The following is a 21,216-nucleotide window of genomic DNA, read 5'->3' as shown; positions in this document are numbered from 1 at the left end:
TATACAAGCCACAGATTTGAAGGAGATATTTGAAAAATACATATCTGATAATGGACTAGTAGCTAAAATATACAAACTCTTAAATCTTAATAATTGGAAAGCAAACCACTCAATTAAAAATGGGCTAAAGATCTGAACAGACATCTCACCATGGAAGATATACAGATGACAAATAAGCATATGAAAATGTGCTCAACATCACTGTCTTTAGGGAGCTGCAAATTAAAGCAATAATGAAATACCACTACACACCTTTAGGATGGCTAAAATCCAAAAAACTGACAATACCAATTCCTGACAAAAACCTGCATACAAATGTTTATAGTAACTTTATTCATAATTGCCTAAAACAGAAAGCAGCCAATATGACCCACAATAGGTAAAGAGATAAACAAAACGTGCTACAACCATATAACAGAATATTATTCAGTAGTAAAAAACAATGAGCCCTCAACACCAAAAAAACAAATAACCTGATTAAAAAATGGGTGGAGGACCTGAACAGACATTTCTCCAAAGAAATACAGATGGCCAACAGGCATATGAAAAGATGTTCCATATTCCCAATCATCAGGGAAATGCAAATCAAAACCACAATAATACCTCATACCAGTCAGAATGGTCACTATCCAAAACACAAGAAATAACAACTGTTGGTGAGGATGTGGAGAAAAGGGAACCTTCCTACACTGTTAGTGGGAATTTAAATTGGTACAACCACTGTGGAAACCAGTATGGAGGTTCCTCAAAAAAGTAAACACAGAATTACCATTTGACCCAGGAATTCCACTTCTAGGAATTGATCTGAAGAAAACAAAATCCTTGATTCGAAAAGATATATGCACCTCTATGTTTATGCCACATTATTTACAACAGCCAAGATATGGAAGCAACCTAAGTGGCCATCAGTAGATGAATGGATAAAGATGTGGTACGTATACATAGCGGAATATTATGCAGCTGTAAAAAGGAAACAAATCTTACCATTTGTAACAACATGGATGGAGCTAGAGGGTATTATACTCAGTGAAATAAGCCAGGTGGAGAAAGACAAGTACCAGATAATTTCACTCATTTGTGAAGTATAACAACAAAGCAAAACTGAAGGAACAAAACAGCAGCAGACTCACAGACTTCAAGAAGGGACTAGCGGTTACCAAAGGGAAGGGACTGGGGAGGGAGGGAAAAGGGGATTAAGGGCATTATGATTAGCATACATAATATATGTAGGTCATGGGAAGGTAGTATAGCATGGAGAAGACAAGTAATGACTCTATAGCATCTTACTACACAGATGGACAGTGATTGCAATGGGGTGGGGGGGGGACTTGATAGTATGGGTGAATGTTGAAACCACAGTGTTGCTCATGTGAAATCTTCATAAGACTGGATATCAATGATACCTTAATTTAAAAGAAAGATATATGCACCCCTATGTTTATAGCCACATTATTTACAATAGCCAAGATATGGAAACAACCAGTGTCCCTCAATAGATGAATGGATAAAGAATATGCTGTACATATACATAATGGAATATTACTCAGCCATAAAAATAATCCTGCCATTTGCAACAACATGGATGGACCTAGGGGTATTATGCTCAGTGAAATAAGCCAGGTGGTAAAAGACAAATACCATATGATTTCCCTTATTTGTGGAATATAAAAACAAAGCAAAACAATTACCAAAAAAATAGCAGTAGACTCATAGACACTGGTAAATGACTAGTGGTTACCATACAGGAGGGGTTGGGGTAGGTGAGTGGGGAGGGTGAAGGGGATAAAGGGGCACAAAAATTCTCAATCATAAGTTGGTCATGGGGATAGTTAGTACAGCATGGAGAATACAGCCAACGATTCTGTAACATCTTTCTACGTTGACAGACAGTAACTGCACTGGGGTGGGAGTGAGGATTTAATAATATGGGTAACTGTTGAACTACTGTTGTACATTTGAAACCAGTGAAAGATTGTATATCAATGATACTTCAATAAAAATATTTTTAAAAATACACTACAGGCCACAAAAAGACACAGAGGAATTGTAATTACCTCTTGTTAGGTGAAAGAAGTCAGTCTGAAATGTAAGATTCCAACTATATGACATTCTGGAAAAGGCAAAACTACATTGACAGTAAGAACATCAGTGAGCCAGGAGGTGGCGGGGTGGTGAGGTGGGGGATAAACAGGTAGAGGGGATTTTTAGCATAGCAACACTATGATAGTGTAATAGTGTATACATGCCATTACATTTGTTAAAACCCATAGAACTATACAACACAAAGAGTGATCCCTGATATAAACAGATAGACTTTAGTAAAAAACAACATAGTATCATGTATAAGGTATATGGTATATGATATACAGTAAAAGAACACAAAGCTACTATCTTCCATGCTGTTATGTCCAACTTTTGTAACCAGTAAAATAATAAGTAACATTTGTTTCTGGCATGGCAGTCTTTATGCACTTTACCAACATCCTGTCATTTAATCTTCACAAGAACCCTAATGAGATAGATCCATTATCCCTGTTTTCAGTTAAAAGAGAACAATTGTGTGATCCATGTGCTTCTTTATGAACCTATTAAATAACAAGTAGTACATCTAATAACTGCAGTTTGAAGTCATGTTGAACACAAATGATATTTTGAGATATGTGCAATAAGTAATATATGAAAATACTGTGATTTCTACTGGTGGCAAATCACAGCTACCTCTGACTCTACTATGGCTTTTGCATACATGCCTCTTAATAGAAATGCTTAGAAAATTCCCTAACCTAAGTTAGAGGTTAGTAAACTAATGTATTTTCCCACTGAAGTTCACAGACTCTCTGAATATCATCCATGGACTCCAGGGTTAAGAATCCTGGCGCAAGCTCCCTTCTTAGGCTGCCACAGTTTGCAAGTCTCTTTTCAAGTCCTAAAGAAAACCAAACAGGAATAAAAAAGAGGAACCAAGTCAAACTTTACTTTGAATGGATTCTGACAGAATTGTTCCTCAAGCTCTTGCAATGAACCTGGAACTGCAAAAAGGACCAGGCGGGAGTTGTGTTTTTATTGAGCCTGGAAGTCAAGACAAGTACTGAAGAGTTTATGTCTTTAGAGAGACTCAACAATTATTAGGTAAACTGATTCTTCGAATCCAGTATCATTCAGGCCTTAAAAGTCCAAAGTCAGGTTGAATCCTGTTGAAAGGGAAAAGCATATGGGGAGGAGGGAGAGAAGGCATCTGAGTTTAATATCTACTTAGTATAGTCACTAAAATGAATTTGTACACAACTGTGTCAAATACAGAAAATCATTTTACTCACAGCATAAATTTAACCTAATTTATCAAGATGTTTATAATTGTGTACACACACACACAGACACACACACACACACACACACACACACACACACACACACACACACACACACCCTGCAGAGTATTAGACAATCAGCAGATTCAATACTGAATACAGGAAACAAATCATACAAGATAAAACGGGAAATAGTCCCCTCCTTTGAGTAAGTTTATGTAGCTCACTAAACCTTTCTGCCCCTCCTGACAAGGACGCTGGGCCAGAGCCTTCGATGACAGGCACTCTGGCCTCCTGGACACCCCCTGCGCGCTCCCAAGAATCTGGTCAGGCCCCTGCGCCCCAGCCCGGGCTTCCGCGTGCTCCCGGATGGGAGGCCTCGCCGCGGGAAGGTCGGGGGCCCGCTCTCTCAAGAGGCAGGTGGCGACTCTGCCTGCGGCCCGCCCGAAGGGAAGGCGGGGACACCCATCCACCTGGCAGCGAGAAGCCCCGGGGCCCCCTGTTGCGCTTCCGTGCGAAGACAGCTCCGATGCGCTCGGCGACAGGCGGGGCGACGGGGTCGAGGGTCCCGGCGAAACTGGCAGGGGATGCCCCGCGGGTCCCGCCTGCCCGGCGGGTTTTGTGGTTTGCAAGTTCCTGCTTCCGTTGCAGCGGCCGAAAGTTTGCCGAGGGGAAGGGCACGTTCCTGCCCTGCAACCCGGAGCTGCTTCCTAGCAACTTCGTGCGCGGTTCCCTGGGCACCTGCGAGAGTCGCGAGCCCCTCCCCGCGGAGGCTACAGGTGCCCAGCGACGGCGGAGGCCAGGGAGAGAGTTGGCGGGCCTGCCGTGGGCGTGGGCGCGACCCGCGTGGGTGCCTGACGTCTGCGGCTGCGCCTCCCGCTGCCCAGGGGCCGGAGCGCGCTCAAACACACGCGATGAAAGCCGAACCCGACACGTGGGCACGGTGAGATCTGCCTCACACCCCCGGGGTCCTCGACTGTTCGTCTTCCCAGCAAGTGCTGAGCGCAGTTTCTCCACGGTGAGGAGTTTCCTGCGCTTTCCATCTGGGGCCTGGTTATGAGAATCCTCTTCTCATTCTTCGCGGCATGTTGGGTCCTCAGAGTTGGCAATTCTTGAGTTAAACACGTGCAGGTCAAGCTTCAGAGAAGTCAATTGGAATTCCCCAAGATTCATCGTTCCCAGGTATGGAGAATAATGATGAAAACAATGGTGTCTTATTAAAATTATATCCCTAACATTTAGGGTAGCACCTGGTACTAATAGGTACTCAGTAAATATTTAATTAAAATGCATTTGTTGACTGAAGGAATAGAAAAGAACTACTAGGGTGTAGGTTGTTGAAGTGTGTTTCTAAATCAGCACTGGCTCTGCCCCCAACCCATATACAGCAAACAAAGGCAACATTATGCAACCACCGACACTAATCTTGCCCGGTGTTCTAACCTTTGACAGTATCCCAATCTTGGTCGGTGTGAAAGCTCTTTGCTATTGTAGATTATTTTTCTAGGCCTGATAAAGCCAAAAGCTACATCCTAGTTTTAACCCATAGCTACAGGAGGCACATGTTGACAGAGAATGCCTATGAACAATGGTCCACTGTGTAAAACTAACTCAACTAGTTCTATCCAGAGGATGACCTGCTCTTGAATTACAGTAATGTTGCAAATACTAGGTTTTAAAAAGTTACCAAAGTAAAGGGAACTCCAGAGTTATTTTTCACTGGAGTAATTTCACTGATGTAACCAGATTCTTGCACACAATACATTTTACCTCTGCAGATGCTATACTTAAGGGTCCAGGGTATAGACAGGTCACATTCTTTTAGCCTCCCTTCCCATGGTAGTCCACCCTGGGCACTAAGTAGACCTACTCTTCACTTAGAAACTTCAGATTCAGGGTTTTGATACAATGAACCTATAACTGTTAGAGTGACATGTTATTTTTTCAAGAGGACATTGATGAAAATAATAAAGACAAATTTTCTATTGATATGACCTGGGTGTTTAAATTTGAAATTATATCTATTGTCATTTCATTGTCTGAAGAAATTTGTGACCCTCTTCTCCTGATACTTATAAGTCCCATTTATGTAGAGGCAGATTTAAAAAGATACTATTTTATTCAGAAAAACATCTATTAATCTCCTGCACTGGAAAGTAAAAATCACTAAGGCACAGGATCTACCTTCAAAATGCTTATAGTTAGTAGAGGAGACAGACAAGTAAATCAGTTGTGTGTAAAGAGTAAATATTATATAGAAGATGCTAACTAAGGAAGCTCAGAAGAGGGACATATGATCTAGACTTCTGGAAGGAGGTACATAAAATTCAATTTTTTTTTTAAGAGTTTAGGTTCAGAGTAAAATTGAAAAGATGATATAGAGATTTCCTACACAACCCTTGCCCCCACACATGCATAGTTTTCCCCATTATCAACAACCCCCACCAGAGAGGTACCTTTGTTCTAGCTGATAAACCTATATTGATACATCATAATTACCCAAAGTCTACAGTTTACCTTACAGTCACTCCGTGTTTTATATTACATGAGTTTGGACAAACATATAAATTGTAGACATGTCTATCATTATACAATCACACAAAATATTTTCATTGCCCTAAAAATCTCTGTGCTCAGCCTATTCATCCCTCTCCCATACCCCAACCCCTGGCAACCACTGATCTTTTCATCTCCATAGTTTTGTCTTTTCCAGAATGTCAAATAGCTGGAATCATAGAGCATGTGGCCTTTTCAGATTGCCTTCTTTCACTTAGTAATACACATTTAAGATTCTTCGTGTCTTTCCATAGCTTTATAGATCATTTCTTTTTAATACTTAATAATACTCTGTTATCTGGATATATCAGGGTTTGTTTATCCATTCACCTACTGAAGGACATCTAAATTGCTTCCAAATTTTGGCAATTATGAATAAAAAACTGCCATAAATATGTGCAGGTTTTTGTATGGACTTAAGTTTCCAACAGTAAGTTAAATCTTGAAGGATGACATTCAGTTAGGTAGACAGAGAGAAAAAGGCAGAGAATTCCAGACAGAGGAAATAGTATGACTGTTCTGGAGATTTCATCCTAACTGGCTCAAAGTTTGCCTGTGTACATAGAGGAATAGAAAGAGGCTGTAGTCAGAGCAAGAAGGTTCTCATGTGATGAACTTTTAAACTTAATTCTGAAGCCATGGGGAGTTACTGAAGGTTTTTTACAGGGCAGTGACAGATTCAGAGGCCTGATTAATACTCTAGAAAATTCTGCCAGCCACCCAGGCACTCCAGGGGGAAAATATGTTCCTAGGCCAGGGCAAATAACTTTTGAAGCTGAAATCAAAGGGAGAAATAAAGTGGGAGAAACTCATTTATTACTTACAAGCAGTTGTCTACTTCTGCTCACCTGTGTCTCTTGTGACCCAGCCTCAAAAAGACCCTAACAAACCTCTCTGGTCCAGATATGCCCTTGCTCCCTACTCCACCTTATAATCACGTATTGATAGGAGATAGGCTACTTCTCTCCAAGCCCTGGAAACACCTACAGATATGGAGATGCCCTAAGGCCAGGCAAGAGATTCTGGAAATACTGCAGTTTTACCCACACACATGTAGGATGGGTTGCAAGAGCCAGAGGCCTTCTATTTTCCAAGATATGGAAAAATTCAGGAGGCCCTGAAAAGGACATAGAGATAAAATTGCAATTAGAGAGGCTCTCCAGACTTGGTGACTGGCTATATGCGGTGGAAAAGGTAAACAGATTTCTGGTTTGGGAGACTGGGTGGGTGGATGCCAGGCAATGTAAAGACATGGGAGTAGGAGCTGGTCTGGAGTGGACAGAGGCATAATGAGTTTTAGAAAACCTGTATATTGGTTTTCTCATTTATTAGCTGTGTAATCAAGAATAAACCCCTTATCTTCTATGTAAAATTAGGAAAGTGTTATTTACTTTATAGGCAGATCATACAGGCCAATATATATGAGTGCTTTATAAACTTGAAAAGATGTTTGATTATTAGTTATTGCATATATAGGCAACATAGGTTTCATATGGAAGTGATGACAAGGGTAAATGGCATCAATCCCACATGTCTCCTACCTCTAAAGGCTCTCTGGAAGAATCCTGGTATTATAAACGCCTATTTAATTTTGTTGCCACCAGGACTATAAGCTTCCTAAGGATAGGAGCAGGGTCTTAATGGATCTTTTATCCCTAGCCTCTAGCAAGTGCCTGACATATTTTAGGCCACTGATAAATGTTGAGTCAATGAATGAAAGTATTTTATCTTCTGATAAATACCTTTATGAATAATAGCTTTATTGAGGTATAATTCACATATCATATAATTCACTTATTTAAAATGTACAATTCAGTGGTTTTTAATATAGTCACAGAGTTGTACAACCATCACCACAATGAATTTTAGAACATTTTCATCACCCCCAGAAAGAAACCTCCACATCCATTAAGAGTGACTCCCCATTTCCCCTCCATCCACCACCTCCTCCTTAGCTTTAGGCAACAACTGATCTATTTCTGTCTTTACAGTGCCTCTTCTGGACATTTCATAACATGGAATCTACAATATGTGGTCTTTCATGATGGGCTCTTTTCACATACCATAATGTTTTCAAGATTTATCCATGTGGCAGTATGTATTAGTACTTCATCTCTCTGCAGGGCAAATAATATTCTGTTATATAGATATAACACATTTTATTTATCCATTCAATAAAATAAATGGCAATGTAGGAGACCTCAACCTCCAGCCCCCAACAAAGATCGACAATTAGACAGCTATCCATGAACAAAAACAGCTCTGGGAGAGCTCTATGGTCCACTTATGAAACTTCAGCAACACAGTAGAACAAAAACCTGAGAATACCTGTACACAGGAGAAGGAAGACAACTTCATTTTGGTTGCATCATCCCATCCCCTGAGCCAGCACTGCTCAGCACCAAGAGGGAACTCCCTAGCTAGGAAGAGTTCCCCTTTCCAGGAGAGAAGAGCAGGGAGAGCCACTTCTCCAGCCTTTGGACACAAAGGTCCTGCTTCACCCAATCCAGACTGGCAAAGCTGAGACATACAGAGATAGCTAAGAACAAGATAGAAAAGCAGTAGCTACCAAAAGCAGCTATGCAATGGGTGCAATCGTCATTCATAGTGACCTACTCCGCAGCCAAACCCAGCAGTTTTAGCCAGTGAAGACACTTACAGACCTATGGTAGATCTCACCAGCTTTTGCCTCACAGGAATTCACATTCACTGACACCACCTGAGACCCTGCTGCTACTGACCCTACTCCCCCGACCCAACCTGGAGCCTAGGAATCACAATGGCAGCCAGCCCAGGCCTCTGCAGCTGCACAAGTGCAAAATGCCCACCTAGCCTCCTGTGGCTGATCTCCATTGTGCGTGCATGCTCCAGGTTAGCCACCTTCAGCTGCACAAGTGCACTCTGCCTATGTGACACCAGTAACTGACCTCCACTGCAGTACACGTGTAGGGAATACGGTGGGTGGGGACTGTGCAGGGGACAGGAGAGAACACTGACAGTCAGGGTCACAGCAGCTATTTGTGGCCCTGAATCGGGCCCTGTCTTCTGTCACTGGCCTGCACCACTGCATGCACCTGCAGTGCCCCTCTAGCTGGGCACTTGCATGCTCCTAGCCCTACTCCTATCACTGGCCTCCACTACTTCATGCCTGTGGCAAAACCCAGCAGCCACGGTAGTGCATACTGACACAGGGTCCTTGCATACCAATGAGCATTTAGTTGGCACTGGCCCTGGCGGCCTGCCATGATCCCCACAACTCCATGTGTGTCTGCACCTGGCCCCTGCCACTACATAGGCATCTACAGCTAGCCCTCTGCAGCCATGTGCACACACCATCAGCCCTTGCCATTACTGTTGCAAACCCACGTCCCAAGCTGCTGGACCTGGAGGCACCACTGAGAACCACAATAGCCCTTGCAGGCACTGCTGTGCTCACCAAAGACAACATGGTGTATCCCAATGGCCTGAGTCAAGGAGACATCATGCCCTCCTTCTGGGGACCAGAACCACTATATGCCCTGATACTTGGTGCCCTGTACCACAAGACCCAGGGTCACAGAATGCTCCAGCATGCCCCCACCCACACATGAAAATCTTTCCCTCCAAAGTCAGTCCATAAAGCCTGGAGGAAGTGATTGCTTCTTCAAATGTACAGACACCTATGCAAAACTACAGGGATCATGAACAATCAGGGAAACATGACTCTAGCAAAGGAACACAATAAACTTCCAGTAACTAGCTCCAAAGAAATGGAAATCTAGGAATGGCCCCACAAAGAATTCAAAATAATTATTCTAAAGATGCCCAGAAATCAATAAGAGAACACAGTTTAATAATATCAGGAAAACAATACAGGAAAAAATGAAAAGTTCAATGAAGAGATGGAAAGCAGAAAAGGGAGAAAGGAGGTAGAAAGTTATTTAAAGAAATAATGGCTGGGAACTTTCCCTGGGGAGAAATTTTTTTTTTTTGAGAGGGTATCTCTCATATTTATTGATCAAATGGTTGTTAACAACAATAAAATTCTGTATAGGGGAGTCAGTGCTCAATGCACAATCATTAATCCATCTCAAGCCTAATTCTCGTCAGTCTCCAATCTTCTGAAGCATAACGAACAAGTTCTCACATGGTGAACAAATTCTTACATAGTGAATAAGTTCTTACATGGTGAACTGTACAAGGGCATTCATCACAGAAACTTTCGGTTTTGATCACTCATGAACTATAAACAATCAGGTCAAATATGAATATTCATTTGATTTTTATACTTGATTTACATGTGGATCCCACATTTCTCCCTTTATTATTATTATTATTTTTATTTTTAATAAAATGCTGAAGTGGTAGGTAGATGCAAGATAAAGGTAGAAAACATAGTTTAGTGTTGTAAGAGAGCAATTGTAGATGATCAGGTGTGCGCCTGTAGACTATGTGTTAATCCGAGCTAGACAAGGGCACTAAAACATCCACGGATGCAGAGGATTTCTCTCAAAACAGGGGGGGTGAGGTTCTAAGCTTCACCACTGTTGATCCCCAATTTCTCACCTGATGGCCCCCCTGCGACTGTGCCTGTCTTAGGTTGTTCCTCCCTTGAGGAATCTTACCCGTCTCTGGCTAACCAGTCATCTTCCGGGGCCATACAGGGAGATGTAAAGTTGGTAAGTGAGAGAGAAGCCATATTGTTTGAAAAGGTTAGCTTTTTACTTCTTTGCAGATTTATGCCCCGTGGCTTCGAGGCCAGCATTTGTCTTGAACCCTGGGGAGAAATTTGGGTAGCAAAGTTTATGGAGCTAATAGGTCAACCCCAAATGGTTTTCAATCTTGTCACTTGCAACAATATGGATGGACCTAGAGGATATTATGCTAAATGAAATAAGCCAGGAAAAGAAAGGCAAGTACCAAAGACATACACAGAGTAAAAGTGAAGGGATGTAAAAAAATATTTCATGCAAATAACAGGGAGAGAAAAGCAGGAATTTCAGTACTTGCATCACACAAAATAAATTTCAAAACAAAGAAAGTAACACGACAAAGAAGGACATTACATAATGATAAAGGGGTCAGTCCAACAAGAGGATATAACCATTATAAATATCTATGCACCCAATATAGGAGCACCTAAATATGTGAAACAAATACTAACAGAATTAAAGGGGGAAATAGAATGCAATAAGTGATTTTGCTTATATGTGGAATCTAAAAAACCAAAACCAAAAGAAAACAAATGAATAAAACAGCAACAGACTCATAGACACTAAGAAGTGACTGGTGGTTACCATGGGGAAGGCGTTGGGGGGCAGTGGATGAAATAGGTGAAGGATGGATAAAGAGGCACAAAATCTCAACTGTAGTATAAATTAGTCAAGGGGATGAAAGTCTAGCATAGAGAAATAGTCAATAATACTGCAATATATCTCTGTTGACAGTAACAACTAGTTGGGGTGAATATTTAATAATGTAGATAACTGAGAGTGGAGGGGAAAGATGGTGGCATGAGAAGTAAGACAAAAACCTCCTCCCAAAACCTCATCTGGTGGGACCCAAGCCCTCCCCCAACCCCAGCTCACAGGCAGGAGGAAGAGAAACAGCCTAGGGAGGGAGTAGAAGCCCAGGACTGCTAAACACCCAGTCCTGGAGATCTGCTCTGGGAGCATGAATCCACACATAGTGCTCTGGAGATTAGTGGGGTTGGAAAGCAAAAACAGGCAGAATACTCAGAGAGACTGAGATTCCAGCAGCTTGTGGAGAACAGGTATCCACACCAGTGGCTCAGGGACAAAAGAAAGGCAGGAACTTTGAAAGGCAAGAACTTCCCAACACTAAGAGGGGTGCTAAAGGGGCAAGGATTACACAGAGCTTGCTCCTCAGAAGAAAGGACAGGTGGACAAAATCATCCCAGCACATTCAGTCCAGCAGGTTGGGAACTTTCAGGTGCTTCAGCCACTCCATCTCCTTGGCTAGCAACACAGCACCAAGGCCCCCCACTGTGATGCACAGCCTGCCACTCCTTCCTCCCAGCAGGTACTGGTCCCACACAACTGATGCCCCTGCTATCATGCCAGGCCAGCTGCAGGGTGGCCCCACTTACAGCAGCTATAGGGGGTGAGTGCAGAGGCTCCTTCCTGCATGTCTGGCCCACCGAACCTGGAAGTGGAGGCAGGCACTGCAGCTGGAGAGTAGGAAAATTTCTTTCCACCCAGCAGACACCAGCACATGTGCCTGCGACCCTCGCCATTTCTCCAGATGCTGGGCAGCTCCAGAGAATAGAGCTTCTGGGCACTAGAGGGTGCCACCTATGCAGTTATTATTCCATAGGAATCATTAGAAATATGAAACAGCAAAAAAATTTTGCACAAACATGAATCCAACAAACACCAGAAAGAGGGCTAAGTGAAACTGAAATCACCAATCTTCTTGATAAAGATTTCAAAATAGAAATCATAAACATGCTCACAGAGCTACAGAAAAATATTCAAGATCTCAGGGAAGACTTCAAGAAAGAGAAACTGAAAGATATAGTATCTGAAATGAAACATACAATGGATTTAAAAGTAGATTAGATGAGGTAGAGGAGATGGTAAATGAAATAAAATTAGGAAAACTAAAGAAGCTGAGGCACAGAGAGAAAAAAGGATCTCTAGGAATGAAAGAATAAGAGAACTGTGCAACCAATACTTACAGAACAATATTTGCATTATAGGGGTACTAGAAGAAGAAGAAGAGAGAAAAAGGGATAGAGTGTTTCTTTGAGGAAATAATTGCTGAAAACTTCCCTTGTCTGGGGAAGGAAACAGTCTCTCAGGTCATGGAAGTGCAGAGATCTCCCAACACAAGAGACCCTAGGAAGATAACACCAAGACATATAATAATTAAAATGGTAAAATCAAGGACAAGGACAGAGTACTAAGCAGCCAAAGAGAGAAAAAAAGATCACGTACAAAGGAAAGCCCATCAGGCTATCATTAGACTTCTCAGCAGAAACCTCATAGGCCAGAAGGAGTGGCATGATATATTTAATGCAATGAAACAGAAGGGTCTTGATCCAAGACTATTCAACCTGGCAAGATTATCATTTAAATTTGAAGCAGATATTAAACAATTTCCAGATAAGCAAAAGTTGAGGAAATTTACCTCCCACAAACCATCTCTATAGTGTATTTTAAAGGGACTGCTATATATGGAAGTGCTCCTAAGGCTAAATAGCTGTGACCAGAGAAAATAAAACCACAGTAAAGGAAGTAGACAAATTAATTACTAAGCAAATGCAAAATTCAATACTCACAAAGTTAGTCAAGGGATGCACAAAGAGTACAGCATATGACACCTAATATATAAAGAGTGAAAGAGGGAAGAATAAGTGAGAAAATGAAAGAACCTTTAGATTGCGTTTGAAATAGCATAATAAATGAGTTAAGTTAGACTGTCAGATAGAAAGGAAGCTTCCCTTGAATCTTTGGTAACCACAAATCCAAAGCCTCCAATGGCAATAAGTACATATCGATCGATAATCACCCTAAATGTAAGTGGACTAAATGCACCAAACAAAATACACAGAGTTACAGAATGGATTAAAAAAACAAGACCCATTTATATGCTGCTTACAAGAGACTCACTTCAAACCTAAAGATATACACAGATTAAAAGTGAAGGGATGGAAAAATATATTTCATGCAAATAATAAGGAGAAAAAAGCAGAAGTTGCTGTACTTGCACCAGACAAAATAGACTTCAAAACAAAGAAAGTCACAAGAGACAAAGAAGGACATTACATAATGATAAAAGGGTCAGTCCAACAAGAGGATATAACCATTATAAATATCTCTGTACCCAACACAGGAGCACCTACATATGTAAAATAAATACTAACAGAATTGAAGTGGGAGATAGAATGCAATGCATTCCTTTTTAGGAGACTTCAACACTCCATTCGCTCCAAAGGACAGATCAACCAGACAGAAAATAAGTAAGAAGACCGAGGCAATGAACAACGCATTAGAACAGATGACCTAACAGACATCTACAGAGCACTCGACCCAAAAGGAGCAGGATATACACTCTTTTCAAGTGCACATGGAACATTTTCCAGAATATGTCACATACTGGGCCACAAAAAAAGCCTCAGTAAATTCAGAAGGATTGAAATTGTGCCAACAAGCTTCCTAGACCACAAAGGTATGAAACTAGAAATAAATTATGCAAAGAAAACAAAAAAGCCCACAAACACACAGAGGCTTAAAAACATGCTCCTAAATAATCAATGGATCAATGACCTAATAAAAACAGAGATCCAGCAATATATGGAGACAAATGACAACAACTCAACACCCCAAAAATCTGTGGGATGCAGTGAAGGTCATACTAAGAGGAAACTATATTGCAATGCAGGCTTACCTCAAGAAAGAAAAACAATCCCAAATGAACAATCTAAATGGACAATTAATAAAACTAGAAAAAGAACAAATTAGGCCCAAAGTCAGTAGAAAGAGGGACATAAAGATCAGAGCAGAAATAAATAAAATGGAAAAGAATAAAACAATAGAAAGAATCCATGAAAGCAGGAGCTGGTTCTTTGAGAGAGTAACAAAATAGATAAACCCTTAGCCAGACTACAGTCTACACACATAAACAGAATCAGAAATGAGAAAGGAAAAATCATTACTGACACCACAAAAATATGGAGAATTATGAGAGCATACTATGAAAAATTATATGCTAATGAACTGGATAACCTAGAAGAAATGGACAACTTTCTAGAAAAATACAACATTCCAAGATTGACCCAGGAAGAAATACAAAATCTGAACAGACCAATTACCAGCCATGAAACTGAATTGGTATCAAAAAAACTATCTAAGAACAGAACGCCTGGATCAGATGGCTTCACCACTGAATTTTATCAAACATTTAGAGAAGACCTAACATTCCATTTTCCTTAAAGTTTTCCAGAAAGTAAAACAGGAGGGAATACTTCCAAACTCATTCTATGAGGCAAGCATCACTCTAATACCAAAACCAGGCAAAGACACCACAAAAAAGAAAAAAGACCAATATCCCTGATGAACATAGATGCAAAAATATTCAACAAAATATTAGCAAACCAATTCAAACATACATCAAAAAGATCATACATCATTACCAAGTGGGATTTATTCCAGGGATGCAAGGATAGTACAATAATCGAAAATCCATCAACATCAACCACAACATCAACAAAAGGAAAGACAAAAATCACACGATTATCTCCATAGATGCTGAAAAAACATTTGACAAAATTCAACATCCATTTAGAATAAAAACTCTCAAAAAATGGGTATAGAGGGCAAGTACCTCAACATAACAAAGGCCATAAATGACAAACCCACAGCCAACATTTTACTTAAGAGCAAAAAGATGAAAGCTTTTCCTTTAAGATCGGGAAAAAGACAAAGATTCCCACTCTCCCCACTTTTATTCAACATAGTACTGGAGGTCCTAGCCATGGCAATCAGACCAACACAAAGAACTAAAAGGCATCCAGATTGGTAAAAAAAGAAGTTTAACTGTCACTATTTGCAGATGACATGATATTATACATATTAAACCCTAAAGAATCCACCCCAAAACTACTAGATCTAATATCTGAATTCAGCAAAATTGCAGGATACAAAATTAATAGATAGAAATCTGTTGCATTTCTATATACTAATGATGAACTAGCAGAAAGAGAAATCAGGAAAACAATTCTACTTACAATTGCATCAAAAAGAATAAAATACCTAGGAATAAACCTAAACAAGGAGATGAAAGACATATAGCCTGAAAACTGTAAGACACTCATGAGAGAAATTAAAGAAGACAACAATAAATGGAAATACATTCTGTGCTCATGGATGGGAAGAATTAATATTGTCAAAATGGCCATCCTGCCTAAAGCAATCTACAGATGCAATGCAATCCTTATCAAAATACCAACAGCATTCTTCAATGAGCTAGAACAAATAGTTCTAAAATTCATATGGAACCACAAAAGACCCCAGATAGCCAAAGCAATCCTGAGAAGGAAGAATAAAGCTGTAGGGATTACACTCCCCAACTTCAAGCTCTACTACAAAGCCACAGTATTCAAAACAATTTGGTAGTGGTACAAGAACAGACCCATAGATCAATGGAACAGAATAGAGAGCCCAGATATAAACCCAACCATATATGGTCAATTAATATACGATAAAGGAGCCATGTATAATACAATGTGGAAATGACAGACTCTTCAACAAATGGTGTTGGCAAAACTGGACAGCTACAAGCAAGAGAATGACATTGGATTATTGTCTAACTCCATACACAAAAGTAAACTCGAAATGGATCAAAGACCTGAATATAAGTCATGAAACCTTGTAACTCATAGATGAAAACATAAGCAAAAATCTCTTGAATATAAACATGAGCAACTTTTTCCTGAACTCATATCCTTGGGCAAGGGAAACAAAAACAAAAATGAACAAATGGGACTACATCAAACTAAAACACTTCTGTACAGCAAAGGATACCATCACCAGAACAAAAAAGCATCCTAGATTATGGGAGAACATATTCGTAAATGACATATCCAACAATGGGTTAATATCCAAAATATATAAGCTCACATGCCTCAATACCCAAAAAGCAAATAACCTGATTAATAAATGGGCAGAGGATCTGAACAGGCACTTCTCCAAAGAAGAAATTCAGTTGACCAACAGGCACATGAAAAGAGGCTCACATCGCTAATTATCAGGGAAATGCAAATTAAGACCACAATGAGATACCACCTCACACCTGTTGGTATGGCCAACATCCAAAAGACAAGGAACAATAAATGCTGGTGAGGATGCGGAGAAAGAGGAACCCTGTGACGTTGCTGGTGGGAATGTAAACTAGTTCAACCATTGTGGAAAGCAATATGGAGGTTACTCAAAAAACTAAAAATAGAAATACCATTTACTCTGCAACTCAACTCCTAGGAATTTAGCCAAAGAAAACAAGATCCCTGATTCAAAAAGACACGTGTACCTCTATGTTTACTGCAGCACAATTTGCAATAGCCAAAATATGAAAGCAACCTTACTGTCCACCAGTAGATGAATGGAGAAAGATATGTGGTACATATACATAATGGACTATTATTCAGCCATAAGAAGAAAACAAATCCTATCATTTGCAACAACGTGGATTGACGTAGGAAGTATTATGCTCAGTGAAGTACACCAGTCGGAGAAAGACAGGTAGTAAATGATTTCCCTCATTTGTGGAGTATAACAACAATGCAAAACTGAAGGAACAAAACAGCAACAGACTCACAGACTCCAAGAAGGGTCTAGCGGTTACCAAAAGGAAGGTGTTGGGGAGGGAGGGAGAAGGGGATTAAGGGGCATTATAATTAGCACATATAATATAGGTAGGTCACCGAGAAGGCAGTATAGCACAGAGAAGATAAGTAGTGACTCTATAGCATCATACTATGCTGATGGACAGTGACTGCCATAGGGTGTGGGGGGGGACTTGATAATATGGGTGAATGTTGTAACCACAATGTTGTTCATGTGAAACCCTCATAAGAGTGTAGAAAAAATAATAATGTAGATAACTTGAATCACTACATTGTATACTTGAAAACTAATATATTGTAAATCTACTATACTTAAATTAAAAAAAAAACACAAATCCCAAAATGATCTTCTTCAATACACATTATAATAAAACTGTCTAAAATCAAATACGGAATTTTAAAAGCAGCAAGAAAAAAATTTCTCATACAAGGAAACCCCCGTAAGATGATGAGCATATTTCTCAGCAGAAACTTTGTAGGCCAGGAGAAAACAGGGCGATGTATTTGTCCATTCTTCATTTGATGAACAGAATATCCCTTTAAAATGAAATGTTCCTCCAATGGGAAGCATAAAAAATATAATCACATAAGTATGGATTAGGGTATTAAACATAAGATAAATATACTTTGATGTAGAAGAGGGAGAACAAGAGCCAGAATATGAGTTATACTCCCCCATTTACCCTCTTCTCTTGCCTAACCCCCAGTGAGGGCAGATCATGGGAATGGTCACATTGTTTAGGGGGTACTTCCCAGTCCTATCAGCCTGCTGGTTTATGTAAGCCTCAAGTCTATAGTCAAACACCACCTCCTAGGAGCCTACTTGATCTCTCAGGCAGTTTTTAGTTCTACCAATATATTCTCACAGAATACTGAACTTACATTCATTTGCACTTTTCTCACAGTGTTGTAATAACAAGTAGAGGGAAAAGCACAAGGTTTGAAATTAGACAGTCTAAATCCTAGTTTTACCACTTACTACCTGATGACTGCAAGGAGTTACTTGTTTGTGGACCTCAGGGTTCTCGTGAAAATTAAAGGAGGTACAATAGGGGAATGTCTAAAATATAGCAGAGTGGAAATGGCTTAATCATTTAGTGAATCTGACACTCATTCTGAGATTGTCTACATAGGTATGTATATAAAACCTCATATATACAAATATACGTATATATTTGAACCTTGCTTCAAATTTTAACAATTTAAACTGAATTGCCAAGTTTGAAGAACCCCAGGGTTAACCAGCTCCTTGATGGCACTGCATTGCAAGATCTATGTTTTTGTCCTGTGTGACTGGCAGTTTCCATTTTGCTTTTCTTGTATTCCGTCCTCACCTTTGCTAGTTTCAGAATGGTTTGAGGATAGTTGCCAGGGTCCTGAGAAAGTGCCTAGAATACAGGGGCATTCACTTTCCTTTGAAGATGCAAACACCCTAACACGTGAACTAGCACTTTTTATGTCTTCCTCTCATTTCCAGCTCCTTCCTTCAACACGTAGTACTTTTTGCATGGTCCTTCTCTGTCAAACTATATGGAACTGAAACAGGAGCTTGGCATCCAGAGAGTTGGCAATTCCAATCCTATTTACCTAGTACGTCTCTCCATCTGTAAAACAAGGTTTTCAATTTCGCAATATACATGAATATCAAGTCATTAGGTCTTACCCCTGAAACTATTATGTGTCAATTATAGCTCAATGAAAGAAAACCAAAAAAACTCAAAACCCAACACACCAACTCCACCCCTTCCCCATTTTGTAAAGTTCTAAAGATAAAGTGCCTAATGTGTGGGTGATGCTTCAAGGTGACGCAAAATTACAGCGGGAAAAGGCTTACCCTTTGGGGCGGTCGCCTCGGTCGCCAGCGTCAGTGCCCCGGCCCGCCTTCGCGCCGGGGGGCGGGGCCGACTAACCCGGAACTGACGGCTGTGCTGCCGCCGCCGCCAATCCGCGTCACGGAAGGAGCGAACCTGCGGCGCTCGAACCAGTGAGTGAGAGCGGCGCCGCCCGCAGGCCGCAAGCGCGGCTGATGCCGGGCGTCGCCCGCCCCTTTTCGTTCGGTTCCCCCAAAGAAGGCGGGCGACCAGCGTGCCGCTGCGCCGCGCCTCCTCGCGTGTCCTTTACCCAAATAGGGCCTCCCGGTTCCCGGGCGCCCGCGCCCTCGCGTGGGCTGGGCGCGCCAGCTCCACTACCGGCCCCGCCGCGGCGCCCAGACTTAGTGTAGCATCCGTGTCCTCGGCCCCCTGTGTTGTCGCCCCGCCGCGGGAGCGGTGCCCGCCGGTCCGCTGTTCCTCCGCTGCCATCGCTGCCGGCACCATGGGCAGTGAGCAGAGCTCCGAGGCCGAGAGCCGACCCAACGATCTGAACTCCTCAGGTCGGTGTCCTAACTTACACCCCCCTCCGGCCGGCCCTGCCCCGCAGCCTCGCCCAGCCCAGGCTGGGACCCGCGCACGAGAGCGCACAGAAAGCCTTCACCATGCTTTTTTCTTAAAGGAAAGAGTCACCATCGCTCCTAGCCTTGATTCCCCTGACGTGACTGCAGGCTAAGCCAGCGTGGGCGCCCGTGCCCATTATTTATTTTGAAAACAGCTATTTCTCCCAGCTGCAGCCTGCTCTTTAAAAGAAGACCTAATTAATTTTGGCTTTAGTACTCATGACTGACGTGGTGAGATTTGGCTCACACCGTGGATGGATGGTAGACAGGATCTCTAAACAGGTTCTTTCTTTAAAAATGGGTCTTAGAGGTTCCTCTTCACAAGGGATATGTGACAGGTGTACAGTCATTTTGAACCGTTGGGTGCAAACGTCTCCAGAAACTGCATTTTCCCCTAAGAAGGTGTCTGGGCTCCCTTTCTAATATTATAGAGGTCAGTAAGGATGGCAGACTCTGCTGTTTTCCTCAGTTCTCCCCCACTGTCCATATTTTTAAGATTTCTCATAGGAATGGGAGGATTATTGTGCCTGGACTGTACAGTGAGCACACCATAAACAGCTGTTGCTTAGGTGAGAATCATTTGCTTCTTTTTTAAAAATCTACAAACCCTAGGACAGCTGAGACCGCTGTGCATAAACTCTGGGGTTGCTGATCCAAACTGGGTTAAATCGGGAGCCTAAAAAGAGCGCCTGGTTATAGAACTACAGTGTTCCTGGTAGGATCTGTAATTCAGAAATGTAGAAGCTGGCAGATGGACGGGTGTTTCACACAGAGGTGTGCCCTTCGAGACTAGTTTGACCTGCATTTAGAGGGCTACATTGGGACAGCTTTTAATAGTGAGCAGCATCTACTAGCTTTGCTACAGTTTTCTCTTTCCTTGGAAGACCAAGAATACCATATCTGTCCTAACAAATACAGTAATAATTGTTACCCCTTACTTCTGTCTATGTCAGGCCAGACACATATTTTGAGGAGGAAGTGTGACATCTTTTTAATATGCTTACTCACTAACCATCAGCATGGATTTTAACCAGAACTATAACATACTAACCAATAGGTTAAAGTTTGCCTATTCCCCTGTGCTAAGTGTTTTACATGCATTTACCTTTAATTCTCATTGTAGCCCCATTTTACAGACGAGGTGGTAGAGGCTAGCTAGCATCTAGTGAAATCTGTTTTTCTCTGGGATCTGGGAACAAAGGAATTATTTAAGTTGTAGCAAGAAAGATTTCTGGGTTAGTATTTGTAAAATGTTAGGTTAATTACCAAAAGAGGTTAAGAGATATTTTTTGAAGAACATGAGTAGCAGAGATCTAAAAGAGGGAATGCTAAGCCACTAGAGACTTTAGCTTCCAGAAAGCAGAGCAGCTCTATGGCATCCCTGAATCAACCTTTGAGACATGACTGATGAGCCTGCAAATACTACCTTGCAGAGTTAAACACTTTAAAGGTTCATTATTGCCCCAGTCAAGAAGATACTTGGGGAAAGGAGGATGTCTTGGCCAAGGGAGTCCTTGATAGTTCATATCACTTCCCTCCAAATGGATTACATTCTCCCAAAGGACCTGAAATTGACC

At 41.3% G+C, this 21,216-nt stretch overlaps 2 protein-coding genes across 10 annotated transcripts in view; one reads left to right on the top strand and one right to left on the bottom strand.

Moving 5' to 3' along the window:
* MANSC1 (MANSC domain containing 1) overlaps positions 1-19,171 on the bottom strand; it is a 32,053-nt gene extending 12,882 nt beyond the window's left edge. The window contains exon 1 of one of the 7 annotated variants that reach the window (XM_017668747.3): positions 19,043-19,171. The gene's annotated coding sequence lies outside the window, so the exon portion shown is untranslated. The other 6 variants (XM_073222754.1, XM_073222752.1, XM_037023034.2 and 3 more) reach the window with 6 other exon arrangements.
* BORCS5 (BLOC-1 related complex subunit 5) overlaps positions 19,104-21,216 on the top strand; it is a 94,249-nt gene continuing 92,136 nt past the window's right edge. Inside the window, exons 1-2 of one of the 3 annotated variants that reach the window (XM_037023036.2) lie at positions 19,199-19,579; positions 20,136-20,208. Coding sequence is in view for 2 of the 3 variants with exons in the window: in XM_017668749.3 (XP_017524238.2) it covers positions 19,522-19,579 (58 nt within the window). In the remaining variant the exon portion in view is untranslated. The other 2 variants (XM_017668750.3, XM_017668749.3) reach the window with 2 other exon arrangements.

The sequence above is a fragment of the Manis javanica genome, chromosome 15, assembly GCF_040802235.1.
Source record: "Manis javanica isolate MJ-LG chromosome 15, MJ_LKY, whole genome shotgun sequence".
In the NCBI taxonomy this organism is placed as follows: domain Eukaryota; kingdom Metazoa; phylum Chordata; class Mammalia; order Pholidota; family Manidae; genus Manis; species Manis javanica.
Note: the sequence above shows the minus strand (reverse complement) of the source record. Positions and strands in the feature narration are given on the sequence as shown.